Consider the following 23,763-nt stretch of genomic DNA (forward strand, 5'->3'; position numbering starts at 1 on the left):
ACATAAGTGACTTTCCAATTCAGCCTTGTAATGACTACAATCATTTTTTGGATTCAGCATTATACCTCCTTGCAAAAAGACAAGAAATTACCCGATGTAACCCCCCAACTTTTTCCATAGTCAAAGTAGCATAAGTGGGAAGAAGTGACATTTATTTGAACTTGAATTTGGAGAACTTACATTTGACCCTTGTCTATTTAAGCCACTCCTGCCAACAGAGCACCATTTTATTTGACCTTGTTTTGCAAGGAACTGTTTGCAATCAAGCATTTAAGCATTTTCATGCCCATGCTGTTAGGTTCCAACAAACATGCACCAAGAAAGAGCTGAAGATACAAGGATTGTGGGCAGACCAGCATGTATTCCATGATAGCACAGTAACATTGTAAATTAGGATGCAGAAATTATGCAACTTGAAGGTTGGCTTCAGAATTTCTCGGTGCACCTCAAACAAAATGCAGCAAACCTTATTACTAGCAGGTCAATATTTCACTAGTCTTAACCAGAAAAATGAAGCCTCACTACTGGTTTCCATGATCACTAACATTTTCAAGATTCTTCTACAATCCTGAATATTTGAAACTCACTTTCCTTTCAGTTTACTTTTGATTTTGGAGTTGTGCTGCTTCAAAAGCTAAGGGGTAAACCTCAAACCACACACATGTCTACAACCAGATCTAATCAGACAAGGTGATCGGGTCAGTTTCACAACCTGGCTAGAAAACTTGCTGGTGTGACCTACTCTGCTTGATAGTCTTGTTAAAACGTTCCTTTTTAACCAGGCCTTTGGTTGATTTGATTGACCTCCTATGCCCTTTTAAAATGTGAGGGTTTTTTTGGGGGGGTGTTATTGGGTTGTTGTTTTTCTTTTCATTATATATTTTGTGGTTTTATATTCTGATTTTATTCTGTGAAAAGTCCTGAGACCTGCGGGTATAGGGATTTTCTGCTATAAGAAAAAAAGATGGATAAAGCAATGGGAAAATATGAGAGGATTACCATTGGCTTGTGACATTGTCTGGGACCCTATAAAATGCATGAATGAGGCACAGCAACTATATATTAAAAGCCTCCTGTGAAAGCACTTTCATTATAAGCAAAATATAAATGTTTTGAGCAAAAATAGTGCTATAACCATCCACTCATGTTCCTTCCCACATTTTCAGCTGCAAAGTTATGGAGTGGTGTAACACAAAGCTAGCAACATAACTGTATAAACGCAAACCACAGTAAAGATTACTTAGATTAGAAGTGTTTAAGAGCACTTTTAATTCATTTTAATTCAGATTATTTTACTTATCAAAGCAAAACTTATGTACAAATCTATATACTGTACCAACATTGACATTCATGCTGTACTCAAACATCCCTCACTAAATACAAATATTACATCACAGACAGCTTCTAAGTCAGCTGCTCCATCGCACGTTACAGAACTTCTCTTCCTTTGTATTTAAAATTTTAAAAATTACTTGTTTTCTGCTATTGTTCTGCAGTGACTAAATGGAAGTCCCCTTTGCAAGAAATGATCGAGAATCAAATTTCTGCAGAGCATACCCGTTTTAGTACAGACATTGTGTATCTTTTTGTAAGGTACAAATGGGAGATTGCATAGGCAGGATATGCAGTACTGAATTCCGAGAACTGACACTATTTTTAAAGTGTTTGTCTAGGAGTATTTTGCTTTTAGTCTCACAAAAATATTACGGGGCTTACCAGAACAGGGAGAATGGGTGTCAATCTTGAAAGATTGCAAGTGGTATAATTAAAATTTTCTTAGCTCTCTAGAAATTGAGAGAGAGGTTTTGGCTACATGGTAAAGAGCCAACAGCAGGCTTGAGCAAAGCATTTCAAGCTAGCAGCACTTCACTCTAAAGGCCCCTTCAGTGGACACGCATAACAGGAATTGAGGGACTCTGGAGTACAGTTAACCCAGTCTTGTCTCCTCACAGAGAAGGCAACGGTGATATGGAGAAACAGAAAATTAAGGAGGAGGAAAGGAAGCAAGTACAAAAATAAAACAAAATGTGATTGAAGAATGCTGGTCTCCCCTGGGTGCCAAGGGGCTTATTTTAGTAAAACTTTACTGGCCATTTCAGCTACTGTTAACAGACATCAAAACACAGAAAATCTTTTAACAGCACCTGGTCCTTCCGATACAAACAAACGTTAAAAATATGACCACCAGCTATTTTTGAGCAACACTGCAAGGTTTTCCATATCACCTGACTTAGTAAGTGCAGTTTGATGTAAATCAAGAGTCTCTGAATAGACAAAATAATAAAAGTTCATAACAAATGATGGTTCAAGAGATGTACAAAGATAAACACACTGAACAGTGGAAGGATGAACATAATTTACATGTTTAAAGTTAGGTACTTCATACTTAAATATTTTGTCCAATGACTAACCTTTCCTACCTTAAATATTCAAGTTGGTATTATATCCCCCCCCTTAGAACAGTTTGTATAAAGATTGATTTTGTCTTTCCCAATGTCAAATGAATGGTTGCTTCCACCACTAAGTAGAAAAGCCTTCGTTAACTTCTCTGTTGTAATAAAGCTTTGAAATTCTGCAGTTCTCGTATACTTGTGGAAAGCCTGTGATGCAGCAGAAAAAAAAGATTGAGATTAAAATGATTGTACATTGTAATCAATCTCAAGTTAGAAACATTAAACTCCCTAGTTTGAGAGTCTCTGCCTTGAGGGCACTGGAAATTAATTCATTCCTCACAGTCCAGTACCTTTTTCACGACACAATGACTGGCAATACAACCTCACAGTGTTCTTTCAAAAAGGTTCATTTTGCCAAAAATGCTGAAGAAAAAAGTAACTTCATTATTACTTTTTCACCTGAAATGTTTGTGTGAATCAATACTTTGCTATAAAACAGGATTAGTGTCCTGTGCAACTGAAGATGAAATCCAGAACACTGAAACTTCTATTCTCAGTGCGGAAACTGCTGGTCTCATGTATGTGGCTAACATATATTTAGTATCTTGATCAAAATAAAAATGTTCTTTTTGAAAACGTATTAGGAGAGACCTTTGTAACAGTGTGGTTGCTGTGGATTCAACCCTAGCAGCTGTTTGAAATATTTGTAGATTTTTTAAAGCAAACCTGAACCATTTCCTATTCCATGTACTCTTCAGCAATCATCGGGTCAACCATCAACATGTGCTGCTTCATGTAACTTAATGAAGCTATCAGGTGTCAGGACTGGTCGTTGTCCTCTTCAGATCACCACACAAACGCTTCTTGTTCTTTTATAACTTTTTATTGTGTATTAACAAAATAATCTTATAAACAGTTCTTAACTATTATTCCTCAGAGTCACTTCTTTCAGATACCTTCTGAGCTCTGCTTCTCCGTGACCAGCCACCCTCAAAATGGCGAAGGCGCCCTTCCCTTCGTTTTCCCGTTCTTTTTTCTAACCTCCTGGCTAGAGCTGGCCTGTATCTCCCCTCCTCCGAATCTGAGCTAGAAGTGAACCCTTGCCTTTCCTGTGAACAGCCGGTCCCTCCCTGTTGTTCCTCTTGCTCCCTTCTGTTAGATTCACTGCTCTCCTTCCCCCCTTGGGGAATGCTTTCTCCCTCTGATAAACTGAAAACTTCTAACTCTTCCCTGACATCAGGAATCTAATATACTACTCTTAAAATGAATGGGAAAGTGAAATTACGACGCCACTATAATTGGGGTCCCAGCAACTGCTCTAAATAGGGAAGAAAAAATGAGTGCAATATTCAAATATACCCATCTGCAATCAGAGTGGATTTCTGCTTGTGCAACAGTAGTTCCTGTTCTCCTACCCTCTGTTGTCCCCCAAATATGCTTTAGCTGGTTTAGGAAGGGAAGGAAGAATTCTGCTTGCTTAAATGTTGCGCAACATCATTAGTATCTGGTCTGTATCACATATTTTTTGCTTTTTTTTTAGGTTGTAGCACTTAGAGCACTGGTGTTTTTTATAACTCCCCCCTTACATTCTTGTGTGTAGAAAAAAACAAAACCTAATTACAAAGCACTGGATCCCAGATCCCAGAAGTAATTTGACTTTAGGGGGTTAATTCTGCTCCAAATTATCCTTATGTTAACACTTTCACAATGTAAACTTGAAACACTGATATCTCATTTGTAATGTCCTTTGGTAAAGAGACCCACCCGCCACCACTGCATTCAGCTATTGGAATACATTGGACCCCTTCCATCATTCACTATGAGCCTAATATTTCACCTAGATGTTTCATTTGTTAATGTTTTCTCGTCTGTTATAAGCCCAATATTTAATGTTGAACTGGAGTTATTCTGAAATCAAATTACAGCTTTATTTTAAGCTAGGATTTTAAGGGTTTCTGTTGGATCCCAGTAGCAGATTGATATGGGGGGGGAGGGATGGTGCAGACGAATTAAAATACATAGCCTATAACTACATAGCTATAAAAGAATTAAGTGTAAAAATATAACTTGCCTTCCAAATGCATTCAGAAGAGCAACTATTTCTTGTCGTGTCAGTTGAAAACCTTTTGATGGGCTATTTTCAGGAAGGTTTTTTATTTCCTTTTCCGAGAATAAGATCTTCAAAGCAGTTCCTAAACCTTGAGTCTAAAAGAACACAGTAAAACAGCAAGAATACAGACCTCCTAGTCCCAAACCCCCAACTGATAACAGAAAGGTTTTATATAGCTATCATGCAGCAATTAAAGCCTTTCTGCCACCAACCTTACACAAAGTAATACATGCAGTCTCCTAGTCCTTCACCATTTTATTTTCAGTTCATATTAATAAAACCATTCTCAATAAAATAATAAAACCCTATTTTCCAGCTTTTTTCCATTATTCTTGATGAATATATAACTGCAATACAAAGAATAGAAGTCTCAACAAGGTATGATTTATATTTTATAATTACTAAAAATATTCCTATCATTGTAAGACTATGTACTGTACTCAAAGCAACAACAAAGTACAGTTTATGCAGCTGGAATTCAAGGTACAAGTCTTTGTATAAACAAAGACTGAAATTACGTGAGTGCATACTAAGGCTAATAAATATGGGCTTTGTAGTGACATGAACCACTGTGCTGATATGAACCAGCCACAAAAGGCAGAGTCCCAACCCGAGGGTTCTGGGCCTGTTGCAAGGCAAGAACCCCAAACTCCTGGCATCAGAAGAATGTGTTAGAAGGTTTTGCATGGGAGACCATTTCACAGCCCCAGAACATGTTAACTCACAAAAAAATCACATACCTGCAATTTGCCCCATAACCTGCACTTATCACATCCAACACAGTCCATTATGCGGGATATGTTCTTGAAATGTAACCTGAATTCTTCCTACCAATAAAAACAAAACATAATTTTTAAAGATACAATAAAAAGTGTGGATTCGCCCCTCAACCCCCATCCATGTGTATGAATTCATCTTCTCTTTTCAGTACTAACCACCAGGTGGTGTTAAATCTGCACTGGTGCTCTCACTAGCTCAAAGTGCAGTTCACAAACCCCCTTCTAACCAAGGCCTGCAAACTGGTTACTGTACTTTCTACACTAACCACTGTCAGCTCTGAAAAGGAAAAGGTTAATTTGCACATGAAAGGTTAGGAGACTATAAAGCCAGCTGGGAACTCCAAACCCTCTAATCATGGCTAGGATAGGGCAGTATTACATAACCATACCAGTTATTATAGGAAATATTTGCTTTAGTAATAAACCATGTTTAATACAGTGGTACCTTGGTTTAAGAACAGTCCAGTTTAAGAACAATTTGGTTTACAAACTCCGCAAAACCAGAAATAGTGTCTTGGTTTCAGAACTTTACCTTGGTCTAAAGAACAGAATCCAAACGGTGGAAGGGTACCGGCGGCGGGAAGACTCATGAGGGAAAGTGCACCTCGGTTTAAGAACGGTTTTGGTTTAAGAACGGGCTTCTGGAACGGATTTAGTTCGTAAACTGAGGTACCACTGTACTGTTTTGCAAAACATCAACATATTAAGGTAAATGAAAGAACCATTGTTTGTGACCTCCAAATGTAATGTGATGGTGCTAAAATTAGGCAAGTAAATACCATGACTAGTCTAAAACAAAAAACCAACAGGGCGCGTTCAGTGATGCAGCCCATTAGCAACAATGTACCAAAGTTTTATGGTCAGTGGAATATCCAGCATGTTTCTAGTAATTTCCTTAAGTGCTTCATAAATGTGTGAGAATTTAGAAGGAGGTTAGGGTTTGGTGAGGAGTCTTACTCAAATGAAATTAGAGAAGTTCTCATGCTGAAGCCACAGTCAAGACTAAGCAGTTCTCTATTCTGAATCATATTCTAACCAAACCAATTTCATCTGTCCCCAAAACACCTATAGACTCCCCCCCAGAGATTAACACCTAGTTTTTAAGTAAGACTTTTTGTCTTGTTTGAATAGCTCATGTAAAAATTTCACTGGCATTACTGTATTTACCTTTAAAGATTTTGCCCCTTTTTTGTCTCCAGCAAACATGGATTTTTCATCAAAGTGCATAGGGAACGACCTAAGTGAATGAAATATGTCAATGATCAAAAATAATCTAAAAACTCTCAATCTACTGCTTAGAATGAAGTGAAAGGGATCTACGTTGTAGGAGTTCTCAATAATATCTCAGTGGCAAATCATAAGTCACAGCACAGGATGGCAGAACACTTGACTTAAGGCACTCTCCATGTGATCTGAGACTGAGTCAGATCTTCCTTTACATGCCCTCCACAGCAGGGGTGAGGAGCCTGAAAGGCACATTCCCTCATGGAGAACCTCCCAGGGGCCACGGAAATGCATATGACTCTTACGCATACTGAAATCAGGCCTTTCTACCTACAAATCTCCCTCTATCCAGGCAAACAAAATACATTTCAGCGCCGTTCAAAAACACATTCCAGCCAAGCAAAAGCACTTGAGGAGGGCATGGAACAGGACTGGTGAAGAGAGTGGTCTGGGAAAGGAGGTGCTTTGAGAGAGCAGAAGACAACTTGCAGCAAGGGAATCAGGGAGTGCCAATTGACAAAAGAGTATTAAAGAAGAAATACAAACAGAAACAGCAGGGGGAGACAAGGATACATCCAAAGGCAGGCTTGGCAAAGACCTCTCTGTCCCACCTCCTACAATAGTCCTGGTTCCGTTCCTGAATTTTCAAGCTTTTACTTGTAGAGCTATAAAAGATGGGTATGGGCCAGGATTCTATTCAATTGTTCACTATGCAGTAAACTTGCTCACGTCTTCCCGTGTTGGGTCAATGGATACAAAGGCACTGGAATAATTGACAAACCTGAGACCCTTTATTTTAAAACTGTATAAAAAAGTTTAGAATTTCATTTTATTCATGTTTCAGACAATTAAATAACTTTATACATAATAGGTGACTTATGTTCCAGCAATTCTGCAAGGAAGTTTGTCTGCTTAGATCTCATGAGTGCAAAATTACTGGCTAAGAGACTGAAGGAAGAAGTGGGACAGGAAATAGGCCAAATTCAAAAGGCTACATGCTCCCCCACCCCCCCAATTTTGTACACACAAGGGAAACTTCCTCTTGTCCACAGTAACTGTGACAAAAGCTAGGTGGAGGGGTTTTTTTTTTCCATTTTCCAGTGCTTGCTTTTCTTTTCGGAAAGGTTAAGAAATGTTCCTCTTATATTTTACACTCCAGATATCCCTTTGATGCAATTTCTTGTAGTTTCTTTTAATCCAATATTGTTCAAGCAGCTGTATCTAGTTGCACATTAAATATGGGGATGGGAAGGCACACTTACTTTGTGTCCCTGAAGATTTCTAACAAGAGGGACTTTGTCTCTGTATCCTCTTGGGAATTTCCAGTGTAAAGATCTACAATTGAACGCTCGAAGTATGATGCGACTTTTGACAATGCGCGTAGTTCCACCAAATATAAGAAATATAAATTTTTTAGCCTTCTTGGACCTTCACTTTTTGTTTCACTGGAGTCAAAGCGATGGATAAATTCTTTGACATTGGATCCCCAACGAGGTCTCCCCCAAGTTTCTAATCAGAGAAAAACAATTTTAGACAAACTGAATTATGCTTGCACAGAGATAAAAATTATCTTCCCACAATAATGGAGATGATCACAGTATTAAAAATATAAAATACCTTCAAGTAGATAATTTGCACAAAGATGTATGTTGATACTAGCATGAAGTCCAGAAATGAGCTTATAGAATACACGTTTCTCAAGACAGAGACCTAGGTAGAACACGCATTATTAAAAAGTGAACTGATGAAAGCATGATTCATAGGCCTGCATTTCTGCTAAGTAATGGGCTACAGTGAGCCTTGGGCTAAAATCCCCCTCCTCTTCAAGCTCATAAGGAAATCTGAAGCTTTCTGGTTGGATTGTAAACAAATCACAGTTGCCTATGGCCATAATAAAGGAATGATTTCCAAACTCAACTATTCCTCAATAACCAAGCCCACAAGTTTGGACATCAAAGTGTGATTTGTTTAAAATGGGAAGTGGTTCTCTCCTTTTCACTGTGTACCAGAGGAGGAGGGGAGAAGCCAAACTTGAGGCTCATCGTGATTCATTTGTGTAGTAGAAACCCACAATTTCTCACTGTGTCTGAACTAGGTTGGATCTGAATGTACAGAAGTGGTATGGAGGGTGTGGGAAAGGACAAACTGGTGAAAGGCACTAATGGATAGCATATTTGAGCATATTATGGGATGAGTGGTAAGCTTGGGGAAATAATCTGTTCCGAATACTTTTATAAACACTTTACTTTAATGAGACCTATTCAATCTGAGCTCTTACAGTTTCCAAAAGGTGTAAGAGCACAGTTCCTACCTCCAGTTAAAGTGACCCTGCAGTGTTAGCTGTACAGATGCATTACAATCTATCTGGAGGTAAAAATCAGAAAGTAATGTGGAACCTTAAAGATTAACAAGCTAACTGTAGTATGAAATTTCATGGGCTACAGCATTATTATCTCTAGCCTATGAAAGTTCATTTCACAGTAAGTTCATTAGTCTCCAAATGTACTACAGGACTCTCTAGCAGCTAGAGAGTCCTGTAGTACCTTTGGAGACTAATAAACTTACTGTGAAATGAACTTTCATAGCTGCATAGCTGGACTAACATAGCTATCCTCTATTTTGGAGGTATAGAAATGCTAATGAACAAGGTACTTTGCTCACCTTCTAGCCATGTATAGAAAGATTCTCCTGCAAGCACAGAAATAAATTCACATTAGTAGCTTCAGCAAAATTCCAGATTTTTAAAACACACTAGACAGAAACCAAAACACAGGGCATATGATTTAAGGAAAACCTGAATCTGCTAAAGACTTGATTCTCCATCTGTCACCTTCACACAATTTAAATTGTGAAGCATTGATTTTTCTATTTTGAGGGGCAAGTTTCAACATCATACATCAGAGTAGCACCATTTTTGCAAGTACCGCCCCTCCCACCAAAAAGGATGGACAAGTATTTGTGTTCCAAATCCTAACTAAGTCATGTTCTATATGTTTTAATTCTCTTTCTCCCTCCCTGCCCACTTTTTGCTCCCTCACCCTCTATTGTAATTCAGCAACTGTATTCAGTATTGAGGTATTTTAAAGATGTACCGTATTTTTCCAAATTTTTGACATTATTTTTAAGGGGGGAAAAACCTAGTCTTATACACGGAAAAATACTGTATATCCAGCATACTGAATGTATTTAGTTGACATTAAGGTTAAAAGTGAACTTGTAAAGAATATTATGAAGACTCACCATCATCCTCTCCTGAAAAAAAAAAGAAAGTTGCAGAAGATGAGAACAATTTATTCCCCTCTTATGTCTCTACCGAAAATCAAACACACATCTGTTATTTTTTAAATATATAAACTTTTTGATTTGTGATTCAACTCATCAGTTATTTAGTTCAGGCACAAATATATATGTACTAAAATAATGATCTTACACTGTACAACACAGATAAACATTTAAATGCAATATAGAGAATCAACAAACTCAAATAATGTCGCAGCGTTTGCTAATTTTACTGCTATTTTGAAAAGCAATTCTACATTTCTGAGTTGTACAGGGATCTCAGTTTCATACAACTCCCCCCCCCTTTTTTTTTTTTTGCAAATTGTAGCTTTGCTTTCTTATTCCTGGCAAATAGTTTCAAATAAAACGTAAGTTGCATTTGATCAGTTATTTAAGGGGAAATGTAATTACAACCAGAACAAATTATTTTTTGGAACCAGTATTGCTGATGGATGCACAAGTGGCATACATAGCTCATGGTGCCTTTTGAAAAGTATAGTTAAGGGGCTAGCAGCATCCCGTCTTGGAGAGATAGCCATAATTATCAATGCTATGGTACCATCAACGCTAATTTACTTTTGTGAGTTGTATGTCAGTCCTGGTAACTTCATGTGATGCAGAATGAAGTGGCCAGATTGTTAACTGGTATGGAATACTGTAAGTATATTGTTGCAATGTTTCAGAACCCAATTCAAAGTGCTGAACTGACCTCTTTAGTCCTTCTGTGCGCCCCCTCATCTGCAGATATTAGATAGGTGGCTACCAAGGAGATTGTGTCATCTACACAGACATTTGGCCTGTTTTTTTCACTGCTATCTTTTAGACAGGCTCTGAATGGCATTGAGTCTTTACTGTTTTTCTCTTGCTGCTTGCATGTTATTTTACCTTCTGTAGTTTTTGCTGGTGTATTTATTTGGTGCATTATTACATTTTGGAGGGCATTATCACCAATATGCGGATGACACACAACTCTTATTTCCCCTTGTCCACTCAAGCAGGAGGGGCAGTGGGTGTGGTAATCAGAAGCTCAATCCAGTCAGGAGAATAATAGTTACATTAGTAATAGTGGAGTAATAGTTGTATTGAATATTGGCCCATTAACATTTTATTGTATGTAGCCTAGAGGCAGTGGCTGTAGACAACTAATACATTTAACTAGTAAAAGTAGCATTAATGATGATAATTTGTTTTGCAAGCCACCTTGAGGGCACTTATCAAAATGCAAGATATGCATCTTATGAATATATAAACAAACACTAATGCTTGAGGGGGGAGGAACGTTAGCAAGTCTAATTAAGTGGGCCATCTCCATTCATTAAATCCTTGCTGGTTTCCTAAATGGCATGGCTGTATTGAACCTTCAAAACCATTCTTATAATTACAAAGTATTTAGTGACCCACCCTTGCTGGGTGCCAGAGGGTTTAGTGGACGATACACTGATCGTGGCCTAAAGGAAAAGAGATTAGAAATATGTTTTTGTAATCCAAAGAATCTCAAATGTTTCAAAATAAATTCTGCCCGCCCTTCCCAGTTACTTGAAGCAATTTTCTTCATAGATACTGTTCCATACTCTCCATGCAGAGGGCCCTTTGTATCCAGTGTAACGCTCTGGATTCAGCAGCAAATCCACATACTGAGCATCAGGAGATCTCTCATCTAAAGAAGAAATAGAGATGTTAATTATGCATTAATTGTACAATTGTGTGTGCATTTACACACACACACACACGAAGACAAAACAGTTTGGCTAATGTAAAAAGTCAAATGCATCATTACTACTGATCACATTACCTAGATGCTTGTACAGATGGCAAATTGCCCCACCTTATTTACATCTTGCCCTTTATTATCTACACTTGGAACAGGAGACTTATTTAGACAAAGTAAAATGCTTCAGCAGGTAGCCTACTGCTACTTCCCTCTTCATTATTTGCAAAATGCTGGGAAACTAGATAGAACAGGAGCACCAAGTTACTCATTACTTACACTTCAAACATGCACAATTACACATGTGAATACAGTATTTTATTAAAGGAGCCTAATTTCCAGTTATGGGGGACACATTTTAACTTTCTTAATTTAACTTGTTTATCTAATACTAATTTTAACCACATAAAAAGGAGAAAACCCAGGTATAGAAGACAAGGCAGCTGTATACATGGGCTTATAACTGGTTCTAGAATGAATATTTATTGTAAGAGCTGTTTTCAGCACTTTTGATGTTGAGTGTCCTTCATCCTCTCTCCTCTCTTTGACTTTGAATGCAACATTTTGTTAGGGCTTTTGCTTTGTTTTTGCAATTTGAGGCCTTTGGACACTAGCTGATTCAACACTTCCCAAGCACAATACTAGGGTACAGGTCAGATGATCTTGCAAATCATAGGTTGGTAGATTATGAACAAGAAGAGATTTAGCTCTTTCTTGCCTTTAGAAAAAAATATTGAATAAGTGCCCCATTCTCCGTTTCCCATATAATGTTCACAGTGACTTTCAATTATGTCCAAATTGGTAAATAATTACCAGTGTTTGTGCTCCAAATCACAATCAGAAGTCATGGCTTGAAGAGGGTTTCTTATCCTGGCTTAGTTTTCTTATTTAAATTAAGGCTATTCTGGTTTAAAATTATTAACAGTATTTGAAGATTTGGACTGTACAAGTGGGACCTGCAACCAAATGTGGCAATGTAGAGGATGCCTATTCAGGATTCCAGCCAGCCAAGCCATCTTCAAAGATACTCCATATACTTGCCCTTCACATCTGGATTTCTGTGTCATCATTTCCACCACCCTTAAGTCAGAATTTCATTGCCACCGAATGTGCTCAGTCCCAGTTTTTTCTTCTCCCAGAAATATTTCTGCTTCTGAAAAGAGTTGGGTTCTTTGGATCCTGCTGATACCCTTCCTCTAGTTCACAGGTGGTACTGTCTTGGCTATATCAGGATCCACAATTGGAGGTGTTGATCTTTAATAGGTTTACTCTTCACAGCAAACTATGTTTAGTGCTAAAACTAAGAGACGGGGATTGCATGAGCCCACGGTTCCTTTTGGTTTGGAAGATCAGAATTGAGGCTGTTTTTTAAGAGCACAGTATAAATATTTTGGCATACTTTCTCTTTTGTGAAGTACATGAAGATGATTTTCAATTGACTTAGCTACACATTGCCTAATAAAACATAGTTCAAAAGAATGAACAAATTTACCATCCAGTTCACAAAAATGGTCCTGTGAATCATCATATCTGGCCCAGTCAATGAAAGCCTCTTTACTTTGGTTGCTGTGGAAAGGAGAAAAAATAGACTAGTGGTAAATGGACATAATATGGTCTCATTTCTCATTTTTATGTTTTCCCATCACTTTTAAAAACAGAGATTGCTACCAACATCATCCCAAAAGGACCTTCAAGGAAGCTCATAAAAATGAAAAGGTTTTTTTTTAGATAAAAGTAATCTTATGAAACTAACACTGACTACATGAAACTGTCGTAAGAGCATAAAGTGCAACTAATTTCTCATAAAGTAACACGGCAAGTAATCAACTGCCAAGCTTTCATACAGCACTAGTTTATAATTAACACTAGAACTGTATATTCAGCCCAGATACATAGCACTAGTTTGTTTAGATAGCTATCCTTGAGACCATCATGCTAACAAACATGTTTATATGCTGCTGTATCACTTTTTAATCCTTACTCCTTATCCAGCATTAGCACACAGAACTTGGTTGAAAGAAAACGGAGGAAGTGAATCTGCAAGTGAATTTCAAAATTAATGCCTACGTACAGTACTACCAGCAGAGAAACAGTTCTAAAAACTAGGCGTCAATATCTGGAACAGCTTGCTTCCTCCGTTTGTATTCATCATGTTAGTCTTTTTAGTTCAACTGATAAAAGTATGTTTGGACCAACAGCTACAAATAAATATGTTTTGTGTAAGTGAAATCTAACACTGGCATGTTCTCTTTACCACAGAACTTACAAGAATAGTATGTATGGAGAAAAGTCCAAAAAGAGCTAAATATATCAAGCCTTGCCACTCCAGTTAACAATGAAAAAAGGGCTTACCTTAATGTACTATTAATTGCTCCTAGTTTGTTAGCTTGTTCACAGTCTTCGAGTTCTTTGGTATGGTTTGCTTTCTTTGAATACTGCAAGGCAGAGTATATGATATTTAATATCACCAACGAATATATTTTTCGTTTTAAATCTTTAGGGCATTTGCCTGTCACTTACCCAATGCAGCCATGACTGACAAGCGAGGTAACACCTCACAAGCATTAAATGCACTTAATATTTCCAAGTATTACCATTCTCTGGACCAGAGACAGAAGCTTCTATTCTTATGCACATTTATGGTATGGCAGGCCATAAATTCTACTATCACTATTTTTTATTTATATATGCATATCTGGGATTTAAGTATGCATTAAGGAGAAGTATTTTCAGTGTTTGCTTAACATTTTCCCCCAGAGGCAATTTTACAAGTGATTGTTTAACAGGAAGCTACATTATAAAAGCCTCCTGACCAGCTGCCCATGCTACCAGGTTTGGCCGACTTAGCTTCTGCTCACCTTGGAAAACAAGGTTGGGAGGGGGGGAGCCCAGAGAGCCTCATCAACTGTATCCATGGCAAGGAAACACAGTGGGACTTCCTAGCACTGCTGCCAGCTTCAATTCTCTCTCATAGGAGGGGAGGAAATGCACTCCTATACAAACAGCACCTAGAATGCACCATCATGCTTCACCACTGGGTAAACATAGCACAATGCTATGTTAGCTGCTAAAGTAGCAGGAGTGGATAGCTATCACTTGCATCTGAGGCAAATGCAACATGCCAGTCAGATGTTTTCCTAGTGCAGTGGGGGGCAGAAAAGTCCGTATTTTTTATTTCAGAAGAGCTTACTCACTTTGTTAGCACTCCCAGCTTTAATTCCAACTGGTACTTTACTCTAGAAGAAGCAAACAAGTTACATGATTATTCAACCTTTTCATTCGCAACCCACTCATTCTCAACACTGACTAACTGAAGATTGCTAAATCAATGAGCCACGCCAGCAAAAAACTGTTTGAGCATCAAAACTCCACGCTGGGATACAGTTCCATTTCATTAATGATTTGACCATTTTTGCTATGGGTACCCTATGCACATTTACTAGTAAGCAAGCTCATTGAAAAAAGTTCAGTGGAACTTCTCTATGAAAAGCTTAGGATGAGTTAGCATTTAAATCAGAACTGTTCATAATATGATGGCCAAAAATCTAAACACTCTTTAAGCCCCTGTCGTATTACTGTCATTAATAGCACTGAAAGATGGTACCCTTTGAGCTCTGAAGTTATCTTATCTGCTATTTAAACTGAACTACAGTTGCCTATCTTTACACAAAACTAAAATTTCACTAGCAAAGTAGCTTTCCAACAGCAGTCAATGTGTTGGCAATAAAAGCTGTCAAACTTCCTGCAACTCTAAAGTATGTTAACCCCCACTCCCATCAACGCAGAATCATATCAGTGTTATGCAAACTCTTGCAAAAATGGCAGTAAGTAAGGTTCCATATTATTCTGTTCAACAAAGGCAATACTATTCTGGTTTCCTCCTTTATTTGCAAACATACCTCGGGACAAGGCTCTACATGGCAATCTCTGATAGAACAATGGCCATCGTCAGCCCAAAAAGGACATGGTCTCTTCAGATTAACCTTAAAACCAAGAAACATATACATGCTGTCAGTCAATTAATTTTGAACTAAATAGGGAAACTTCCCTTCAATAGAATAAGCTTTCTTATAAAAAAAAAAGTGAAAGATTAGGGCTGAGCAAACAAATATCTAGAGTTTTCATTTATTCGGCTGACTTAAAAATATGAGCCAGCTACAAGCATGGGATGGGGGTGCCCGCACAAGCAATTTCTGAAGCTTTGTTCTGGGAATAATTTGATTTGATTGCATTAACAACATCTCAATACCACAGCACAAAATACAGTCCAGTGTTTTTTTGTGCCTTCTCCTCTGGCCTCACATGAATGATCAGTACAAAATGTGATTGATGTTACTTGACCTATTTTGTAAAAGTTCTTGATCAGAGAAGTTGCTGAACCTGAATTCTGCAAGTTACTCAATTCATCAAAGGGGGAAGTGGGAAGCCACAGTGATGTGCCAATAAAGCTTTACAAACAGTTAAATAAAATGGGCTGAAAGAACAAAACAATCCTATCCATTGTCTTTTGAAAATTCTTATGTACCTATTGCTAAGAAAGAACTAATATTATACTTTTTAACACTGCTAAATCTTCTAATTTTTTCAAGATAATGAAAATAGGAACACCCATAATTGAATAATTTACTTGTCAAATGTTGATGTCTTGCAGTGAATATAGTTGCATGAACCTATGTTGAAAATGTTCCTTATTGCTTGTGTTTTGTTTTATTGGTGTGCTAGAGATTTGTTTGTGCAATTTTATTGTAATATATTTAATATAAAAAAGATTCAGCCAAAGATTTCCACAGAATAACCTCACAAGTGTTGTTTGCAATCAAGCAGATGCAGCACATCCAGATTAAACAGGAATCACACATCTTCCAGGAAGCTTAAGCTTTAAAATGCAAGCCCCCACTTCAAGTTACATCAACAGTATTAACGGTATCAGTGCAAAGGAAGACAGTTTCCAAGATCAAAAATTCTTAATCCTCTTTCAACCATAGCACAAGGACTTATCTAACATACAATTGCAGCCACAGCTGATATGCACCACTTAGATATTCTTTAAAAGATTACAGCATTACTTAAATCAAACCTGGTCTGTTGGCATCTTACATTTTAAATAGTTCATTTCTATTCCACACTTTGATAACGGAAATGTTTCAGTTTCCTTTAATATACACAGGCCTCAAATTTTGCAAAAAAGTGAGCTACAGCTGCTACAGTGCACATATCCCACATGCAAGTTCAGAAAGTTTAGAATATTGTTTCAAATTTTTAATTAGGACAAATCCTTCCCAATTAAACCTAAACTACTTTTAAATGTGTAGAGTTCACACAGTAATCCAACAAATGAGTCATAGCTTATGCAACATTTTTATCAACTGCTGCTGGATACGAAAAATGTCATAAGCAAGATAAAGTTAAAATCTTTTTAGTCGAATCGAAGTAATACATAGCACACTTTTTGGGGTGGGATGGAGTCAAAGAGGAAATTGTTTTTAGCAACAGGCAACTGGGGAGAAACATTACATTTTCTAATAGGCACCTTCTGACTAAGCCAGTTGTTCATAATGACTACACAGCTACTATTAAAAATACAGGGTTGGATCCAGAGAGGCATGACCCCTACTTGCGTCCTAGGGCTTTCTGGATCCCACCAATGATCCTTGTAATAAAATGAGATGGGACTCAGAGGCCTACACGGGATGGTGAAAGATGGATAGAATTCAGGGAACTTGCCCTGCAGAAGAGGAAGTCCTTTTTTAAAACACTTTTTTTTTTTTTTGCAACATGGTTGCAAAAATAAAATAAATAAAAATTGCTATATTTGGCCATTCTGTGAGTGGGAAGAGGACAGGTGGAACAAAAGATTATATATGAAGATGCAGTGAACAATAAAACAGAAAATCCTAAGTGTTAACAAAGTTTCTAGCACAATTGCCAATGAAGTTGGTAGCTGGACAACAGAATACTTTACAAAGGGTAATAATTTTTCTTTTATTCTTTTAAAAAATATTACAGATTTTCATGAACTACAAAAGAACATACAATATATTTTGTTGTTGTTATTCTTCAGATTATAAAGTCTTTTGGTTACGTTCAATGTAAGACAATATGGTATCCGGAGGTAGGGGGAGAGATTAGAGGGGAGAGGGTGGATGATAAACTTACAACTATTTTGATACAGCACTGTATGAAACAGAAATGGCCACATTAAATGTTATAACCTTCAGTTATACAGCTTATCAAGAGCAAATTCCAAAACCATCAGGTGTAGACTGTATCTGCTTCACATTCACAGAAGACAGCTTTTATCTAACATTAGTTTACTTTCACTATAGTACACCTTGGATCAAGCAATGCTGAAGGACGTTTAGCCACATTTGGAAATCATTGTTTGCTCAAGTACCTGGTAAGGTTTTCATTTAATTCTTCAGGTACTGTTTTTATTTTATTTTTTTTTAAATGATATTTATTGAGAGTTTTAAGATTACAAAGAAAAACAAGGAAGAAAAGAAGAAAAAAGAACAGATAACAATTAAACAATACAAATCGATAAAAGTCAAAATCAAAAAGCAAAGGCAAAACACATAATACATCAAAATCAAAAAGCAGAATTAAACAAAAAAAATTTAAAAGCAGATCCAGTATTCTCAAATCCTTAACTGTCATTACCTTATTTCATCAACCTCCTCACACCTCCCTTTTTTGTATTCTAGTTGTTAATTGTCTCAGCAAATCCTTTCCATTTTTGTTTTTAACCAATTCCATTAAGAAAGAAAAGGCTAACTTATCTGAAGCCAACTCCAGGTTCTAAAGACAGCAGTTACATCAAAATGAGGGTGGTTTTTCCAAAAACTAGCAGAACATATTGAGTTTATGTTTTGTGATTGTAAAAGGTTTTAACTAATTTCAATTTTGTATTTTTATATTGTTGTGACCTATTCTGGGACCTTATGGTAATGGGGAGGTAAGAAATCCAACAATGGTATATAGTGTTTCAGAGTAAAGTACTGCTCTTCCAACCCACAGTGTATTTCCTTTTCACACTAATTTGAAGCTTTGAAGTAGGTTTCATTTTTAGTACAGTTTTACTATAACCCCAGTATTTCTTTTACTTCGTAGGAGAACAGAGAAAGACAAATTGATTTCACAAAGCCAGTGTTTCTCAAGCGATAAGCCAGGACCACCAGTGAGACTTAATCCTCTTTCCACTGCCAATGCAGTGCATCCTCCCTTACCCACCCCATCCCTGATCATACTGTAGCCTTTTGGTTGGATGGATGCCAACTCCCTGCATACGGAGTAAAGGTGACTGAGGGATAGAAGCTGGGAGAAGGAGGAGGGAAAGAGAAAGACAGAGAGATGAGAGGTATTGCTTCCCATAGGAATTTAAATAGAGATAAAACATTATTTTAAAAAATAGAACAAAGTGGTAAGAGAGGGGAAAGAGTTACAAGAAGAAAGTTGTTAAAGGAGGGAGAAGTAAATGCAAAATAGCAGGGATGAAAGAAACTAACACTTTCGGGCTAGGTTAAGAAGGAAAAGAGAAAAAGTGACAGCAGATAGAGTAAACAGACATTAAAGAGAATGCTGGGGTGGATATAAAATAAAAAGCCTTCTCCATTTAGAGTCTTGTATTGGCAAATAACACCCAGATAAAAGTCTGAATGATGGAACTCCTTTCCACAAGAAAACTACTATGGCATAGAATTTAGTAATTTCCAAAGAGAGGTTAGGTATCAACAGAAAATATCACCACCAGTTTGTAAATGGTGGGTTTTCAGCTCACTCACATGGACCAAGGAGCAGAGAGTCTGAGAATGTCTGCACTAAACTATATAGTAATAGGCCATTTTTTACTCTACCTTGTAGTATCTGAAATAGTCCCGTTCTAGAAGTTTCTGTATTTGGGGGAAGATCTTAACATTGTTGAAGTCATCAATGCTTTCTATGTCGCATAAGCAGTCATCAAGCACTCCTGATAACTAGAAAAACAAAACAAAAAGACTAAATGGCAATATCACTTATAGCTAAAAGTTTTTGATTGAGCAAGAAGACAATTAGAGAGAAATCATCATAAAGAGCAATGCAAATGGCATTTGCTTGCAGGAATTTACATGAAACCCACACACATATGGGCAAGGTAACACTTTTTTAAACTTATAGCAAAACAAGCATTTGCATTTGTGATACACAATCTACGCACATTTCATGTGACTCTCTATGTGGAAATGCCACCTGTGCAGTAATGGGGTGGTGTGTGGGGTAAGTCTTCAGGAGCTTATTCTTGAATGCAATGGGACAAAGCTAGCAGAATTATTAATAGTATATTAATAGCACATTTACCATCCTTCCTTAATCTATCTAAAATATTGATAGAATTTGCTTTTATTAGCTTAGATTTTAATTAAATTCTGTGCAGGGAATCCTTTATCACTCTTTAGCAGAATGTTAAATTAGACAATAAGCACCCCCCAATGTTTTGTTTGCAGTGTGCCATTGGAATTCAGCAATCGTTTTCAGTTGCCCAGTTTGCACATAATACCAAGTCAAACTATGGGAGCAAATTCAAAGCATTGTGAAACTGAAAGGAGCTTCCTCCCATCATATAAGACTGCAAGCTCCAAGATAAGACAATGGCTGCTTTGGTCCTGCTGCTGTGAGCCATGTGATGGTTTGGCATGTTGTGTCGTGTCGTGTTGTGTTGTGTATGAACCCAAGCTTCTGGTTTATCATGCTCTAGTTTAGGCACACCATGAGCTGTAGTCAATGTTTGTTCTGTGGCTTACATCTCACATTTTAGCTCACAGCAGCAGGACTGGAGGAGGAGAAAAGCAGCCAAGCTTCTCTGGACACCTGAAAATTTGCAATTACCCATAGTTTGGCTTAGCGTTATGTGAAAACCAGGTCATTGTATAAACAGGTTATCATTGTCAGTATTCAACACTATATTTTAAGAATGCACTGCATTTCCTTAGAGGGCAACCAAAAACCCTGCAATATTTATTTATTATGAAAGTGAAAAAATTCAAAGCATTGTGAAACTGAAAGGAGCTTCCTCCCATCATATAAAACTGCTGAGATTGGAAGTGTACTTGAATTATATTCACTTTGGGAATTCTTTTCATTAAATCTGGTGGATACGTTTATATTCAGAATTTCAGTCTAAGCTTTAGAACTATTCATTTTATTTCTATAGCTGCCAGTACTAAAAAGCAGCAGTGCATTTTTCAAGGAGGTCAGAACAGTATATATTGTAACTTGTAGGCTACAACCACATATACACTTACGATTAAGTCTCATTTAACTCCTAGCCTATAAAGCTTAAATCTATAAAAGAGGATTCTATAAGGAGGCCAACATGCTTTTTATAATGCTTTTAAGATGAGAATAAGTATTTCAAAATAAAACTTTCTTGTTTTAATTATACATTAAAAATCCACTTTACTTTCCTCCCTAAAAGAACTATATTAGAGATACTGTACATGGAATGAAGTCCAGTTTTAAGTCTTGTATTTTTTAAAATAAATCAAGCACATTTAAAATACTGATGATCTAACACTGGTTATCCTTATTAGTAATATTATAATACAAAATGTAATAAAATAATTCAATCAAGTGTTATATCAGGTAAACAGCAAAATGACAAAGTCGCTTGGAAAATTTCTCCTGTTCTTGTACGTAGGCATGCAAAATAGTCAGTAGTTATTTGGAAATCCCAGGACGTGAGCAAGTTACACGAAAATAGTACAGTGGTACCTTGGGTTACATACGCTTCAGGTTACAGACTCTGCTAACCCAGAAATAGTGCTTCAGGTTAAGAACTTTGCTTCAGGTTGAGAACAGAAATTGTGCTTCGGTGGCGTGGCGGCAGCGGGAGGCCCCATTAGCTAAAGTGGTGCTTCAGGTTAAGAACAGTTTCAGGTTAAGTACAGACCTCCAGAACGAATTAAGTACTTAACCCGAGGTACCACTGTATCTCCCATAAGAATGGGAACATTTAAAAAGAATTACCATCATCTCCACTAATCACATGAATAACGTTTGGAGGGAAAGTGAGACTATGCTCTGTAATAAAAGTTTTCCATTTCCAGTGCAACTGCCTTTGGGATCCGTATCAGGAGGCTGAATGACTGGACATCTAAAAGTTAGGAGTACGTGTCACTGCCCAAGAACTTCAAATCCATGCCACTTTGTGAACAGACAGCACATAACAACTTGAAATTGGCTCCTGGAATAATTCTTTTCCCCAGACCTGCTCATTTTGTGGACAATCTGAGGTACAATTTAAGTATCATCTAGAAGGGCAACCGATAAGAAGGAGCAGTGCACATCTTCAAAACCAGAAGTGGCACTTAACTATTACAAGGAAAACCAAAAGGACACTTCAGCTATAGAATGTTGTTTTACAGGGAGGGGGTGGAGAGAAAATGGGCTGAAAACATTTAAGTTAAACATTGTGGTCTGAAATACTACAGAGTATGGTTATGCAACCATCATAATCAGCAAGAAGCAAGTATTACTTTCATACCCAACTCTGAAGAGTAGACCAAATCCACAATTATTTTAACAGTTGTTTGCTTCTGATCTTCTAGTGCAGGTATACTGTACACAATTGATACCATTCAACCTTTTGTATAATTTCAAAGAAAACCAAACTGAAATATTGTTTCCCATGACAAATCAACCTAGAGCTTGCATGTAACTCTTAACAGTAAGGGGGGGGGGGATATGCCAGTTATGCAAAGCATTTCTTCTCATGCTAGGAAAAATTTCCATCTTATTTACCTTGAAATACACTATAAAGACCACATAGCTTCTTCCTGCTAGCAAAAACATCTCTATACACATGTTATTTCCCCTGATATAATATAATCCCATTTGACACACTCTTGGCTCAATTACAAATTAGCATCAAACATCTGCCAAGCCAAGGCAGAGCAAACACAACTGATCGCATCTCCCCAAGGAAGACCTCAACTGTATCTTACTGAGGAAAGGAAGGATTTGGAAACCCTTATTAAAGATGCTGCTGGTGTCTCTGATTCACTAAAGCTGCTTGCATCTCTACTCTCACAGCTAAAAAGAGGAGCCACTGAACAGGCAGGATCAGGCCCACACCTGCTGGAAGGCCGTCCAGAGAATTGGACATCTTAATAAACGCTTCATAAAGCACCCGAAATTTTCTCAGCGCTGTAAAAAGAGCACAATCCTTGCGTCCAGGGTCACAGTCTACTAAACAGGAAGGAGGGAAGAGAAAATCAAGCCCTGGAATACCTAAGGATGGGGCCAAGTTGACCTCCCCCTTGCCCTGGCAATCTTCCTGAGAGGTGGGGAAAGGGTGCAGCCCTCGAGTGGCCCTATGTTTGGGAGGCCAGAGAGAGCATCCCTTCAGCTCTGCCGTCCCAGATGCGGTCCATCAGGGGTAGCCAACATGGTGCCCTCCGAACGTGGGGCTGCAATGCCCGTCGGCTCTAGCCAGCATGGCCAACCGTCAGGAGGGACGATGGGAGTTGTAGTCCGGCCACATCTGGAGGGCAACACGGTGGCAACCCCTGCTATGGAGGCATGGAAAGTGTTAGCTGACAAGCCCACGGGCAGATTCCCACCGAGCCACCCATCCGCCGCCGCCTCTCGCTCCCCATGATGCCAGCCCTTCTCACCTGGGCCTCTGCCGCGCACCAGAGGCAGCCCACGGTGGCTGCCGCCAGCAGGAGCTGCGCCGCCGCCTCCGCTGCAGTTCTCCGGGCAACTCTGCTGATGCTCATGCTGCAGAACCCTCTCCCCGCTCGCCCCGGGGCGGAGGGCGCCCCTCGCCGCCGCCTCAGGGCAGCCCGGAGCACCGGAACCACCGAAGGATGCCTCCCTTCTCCCCGAGGTTGCCACTGACGCTGGGAAAGAGGAGCCTGCCGGGCGGGCGAGCGAGCGGACAGGCGGCCGGCCGGATGCGCCGCGCTCACCTCAGCCTCCTCAGCGCTCGCTCTGCTGCTGCTCTTCCTCCTCCTATTCCTCGCAGCCCCCACGCCGCTCTTGTTGTGCACGGGGAAGGAGGGAGGGAGAGCGCACGCCCCAGCTAGACACTTTCCCGTTTGCCACAGGAGAAGGGGCGACAGCGGAGGCTGCCCTCTCGGCTGCCGCGCAAAGCGTTTCGGGAAGTGTAGTGCGACGCCGTCAGCCTTCGCTCTTGCATTTCTCTTGCCTCAGAGGCGGGCGGCGAAAGGGGAGGGACGAAGGCCGCAGCCAATGAGGAAGGACCACGCGCCCCTTCAAAACAAGAGGAGG

At 38.6% G+C, this 23,763-nt stretch overlaps 1 protein-coding gene across 1 annotated transcript; it reads right to left on the reverse strand.

The window, feature by feature from the left end:
• Window positions 1-1,245: 1,245 nt before the first annotated feature.
• Window positions 1,246-23,676, reverse strand: ERO1B (endoplasmic reticulum oxidoreductase 1 beta). The gene is made up of 16 exons (XM_080997781.1): window positions 23,145-23,676; window positions 19,347-19,466; window positions 15,393-15,476; window positions 14,688-14,729; window positions 13,846-13,928; window positions 12,986-13,059; window positions 11,322-11,442; window positions 11,187-11,233; window positions 9,747-9,758; window positions 9,168-9,194; window positions 8,124-8,216; window positions 7,769-8,015; window positions 6,450-6,519; window positions 5,244-5,330; window positions 4,465-4,598; window positions 1,246-2,600 (listed from the first exon to the last, which is right to left on the reverse strand). The coding sequence occupies exons 1-16, from the start codon at window positions 23,247-23,249 to the stop codon at window positions 2,540-2,542; spliced, it is 1,407 nt and encodes a 468-aa protein (XP_080853907.1). The 5' UTR covers window positions 23,250-23,676; the 3' UTR covers window positions 1,246-2,539.
• Between the last annotated feature and the right edge of the window lie 87 nt (window positions 23,677-23,763).

The sequence above is a fragment of the Podarcis pityusensis genome (assembly GCF_964106645.2).
Source record: "Podarcis pityusensis genome assembly, chromosome: 3".
Taxonomy (NCBI): Eukaryota; Metazoa; Chordata; class Lepidosauria; order Squamata; family Lacertidae; genus Podarcis; species Podarcis pityusensis.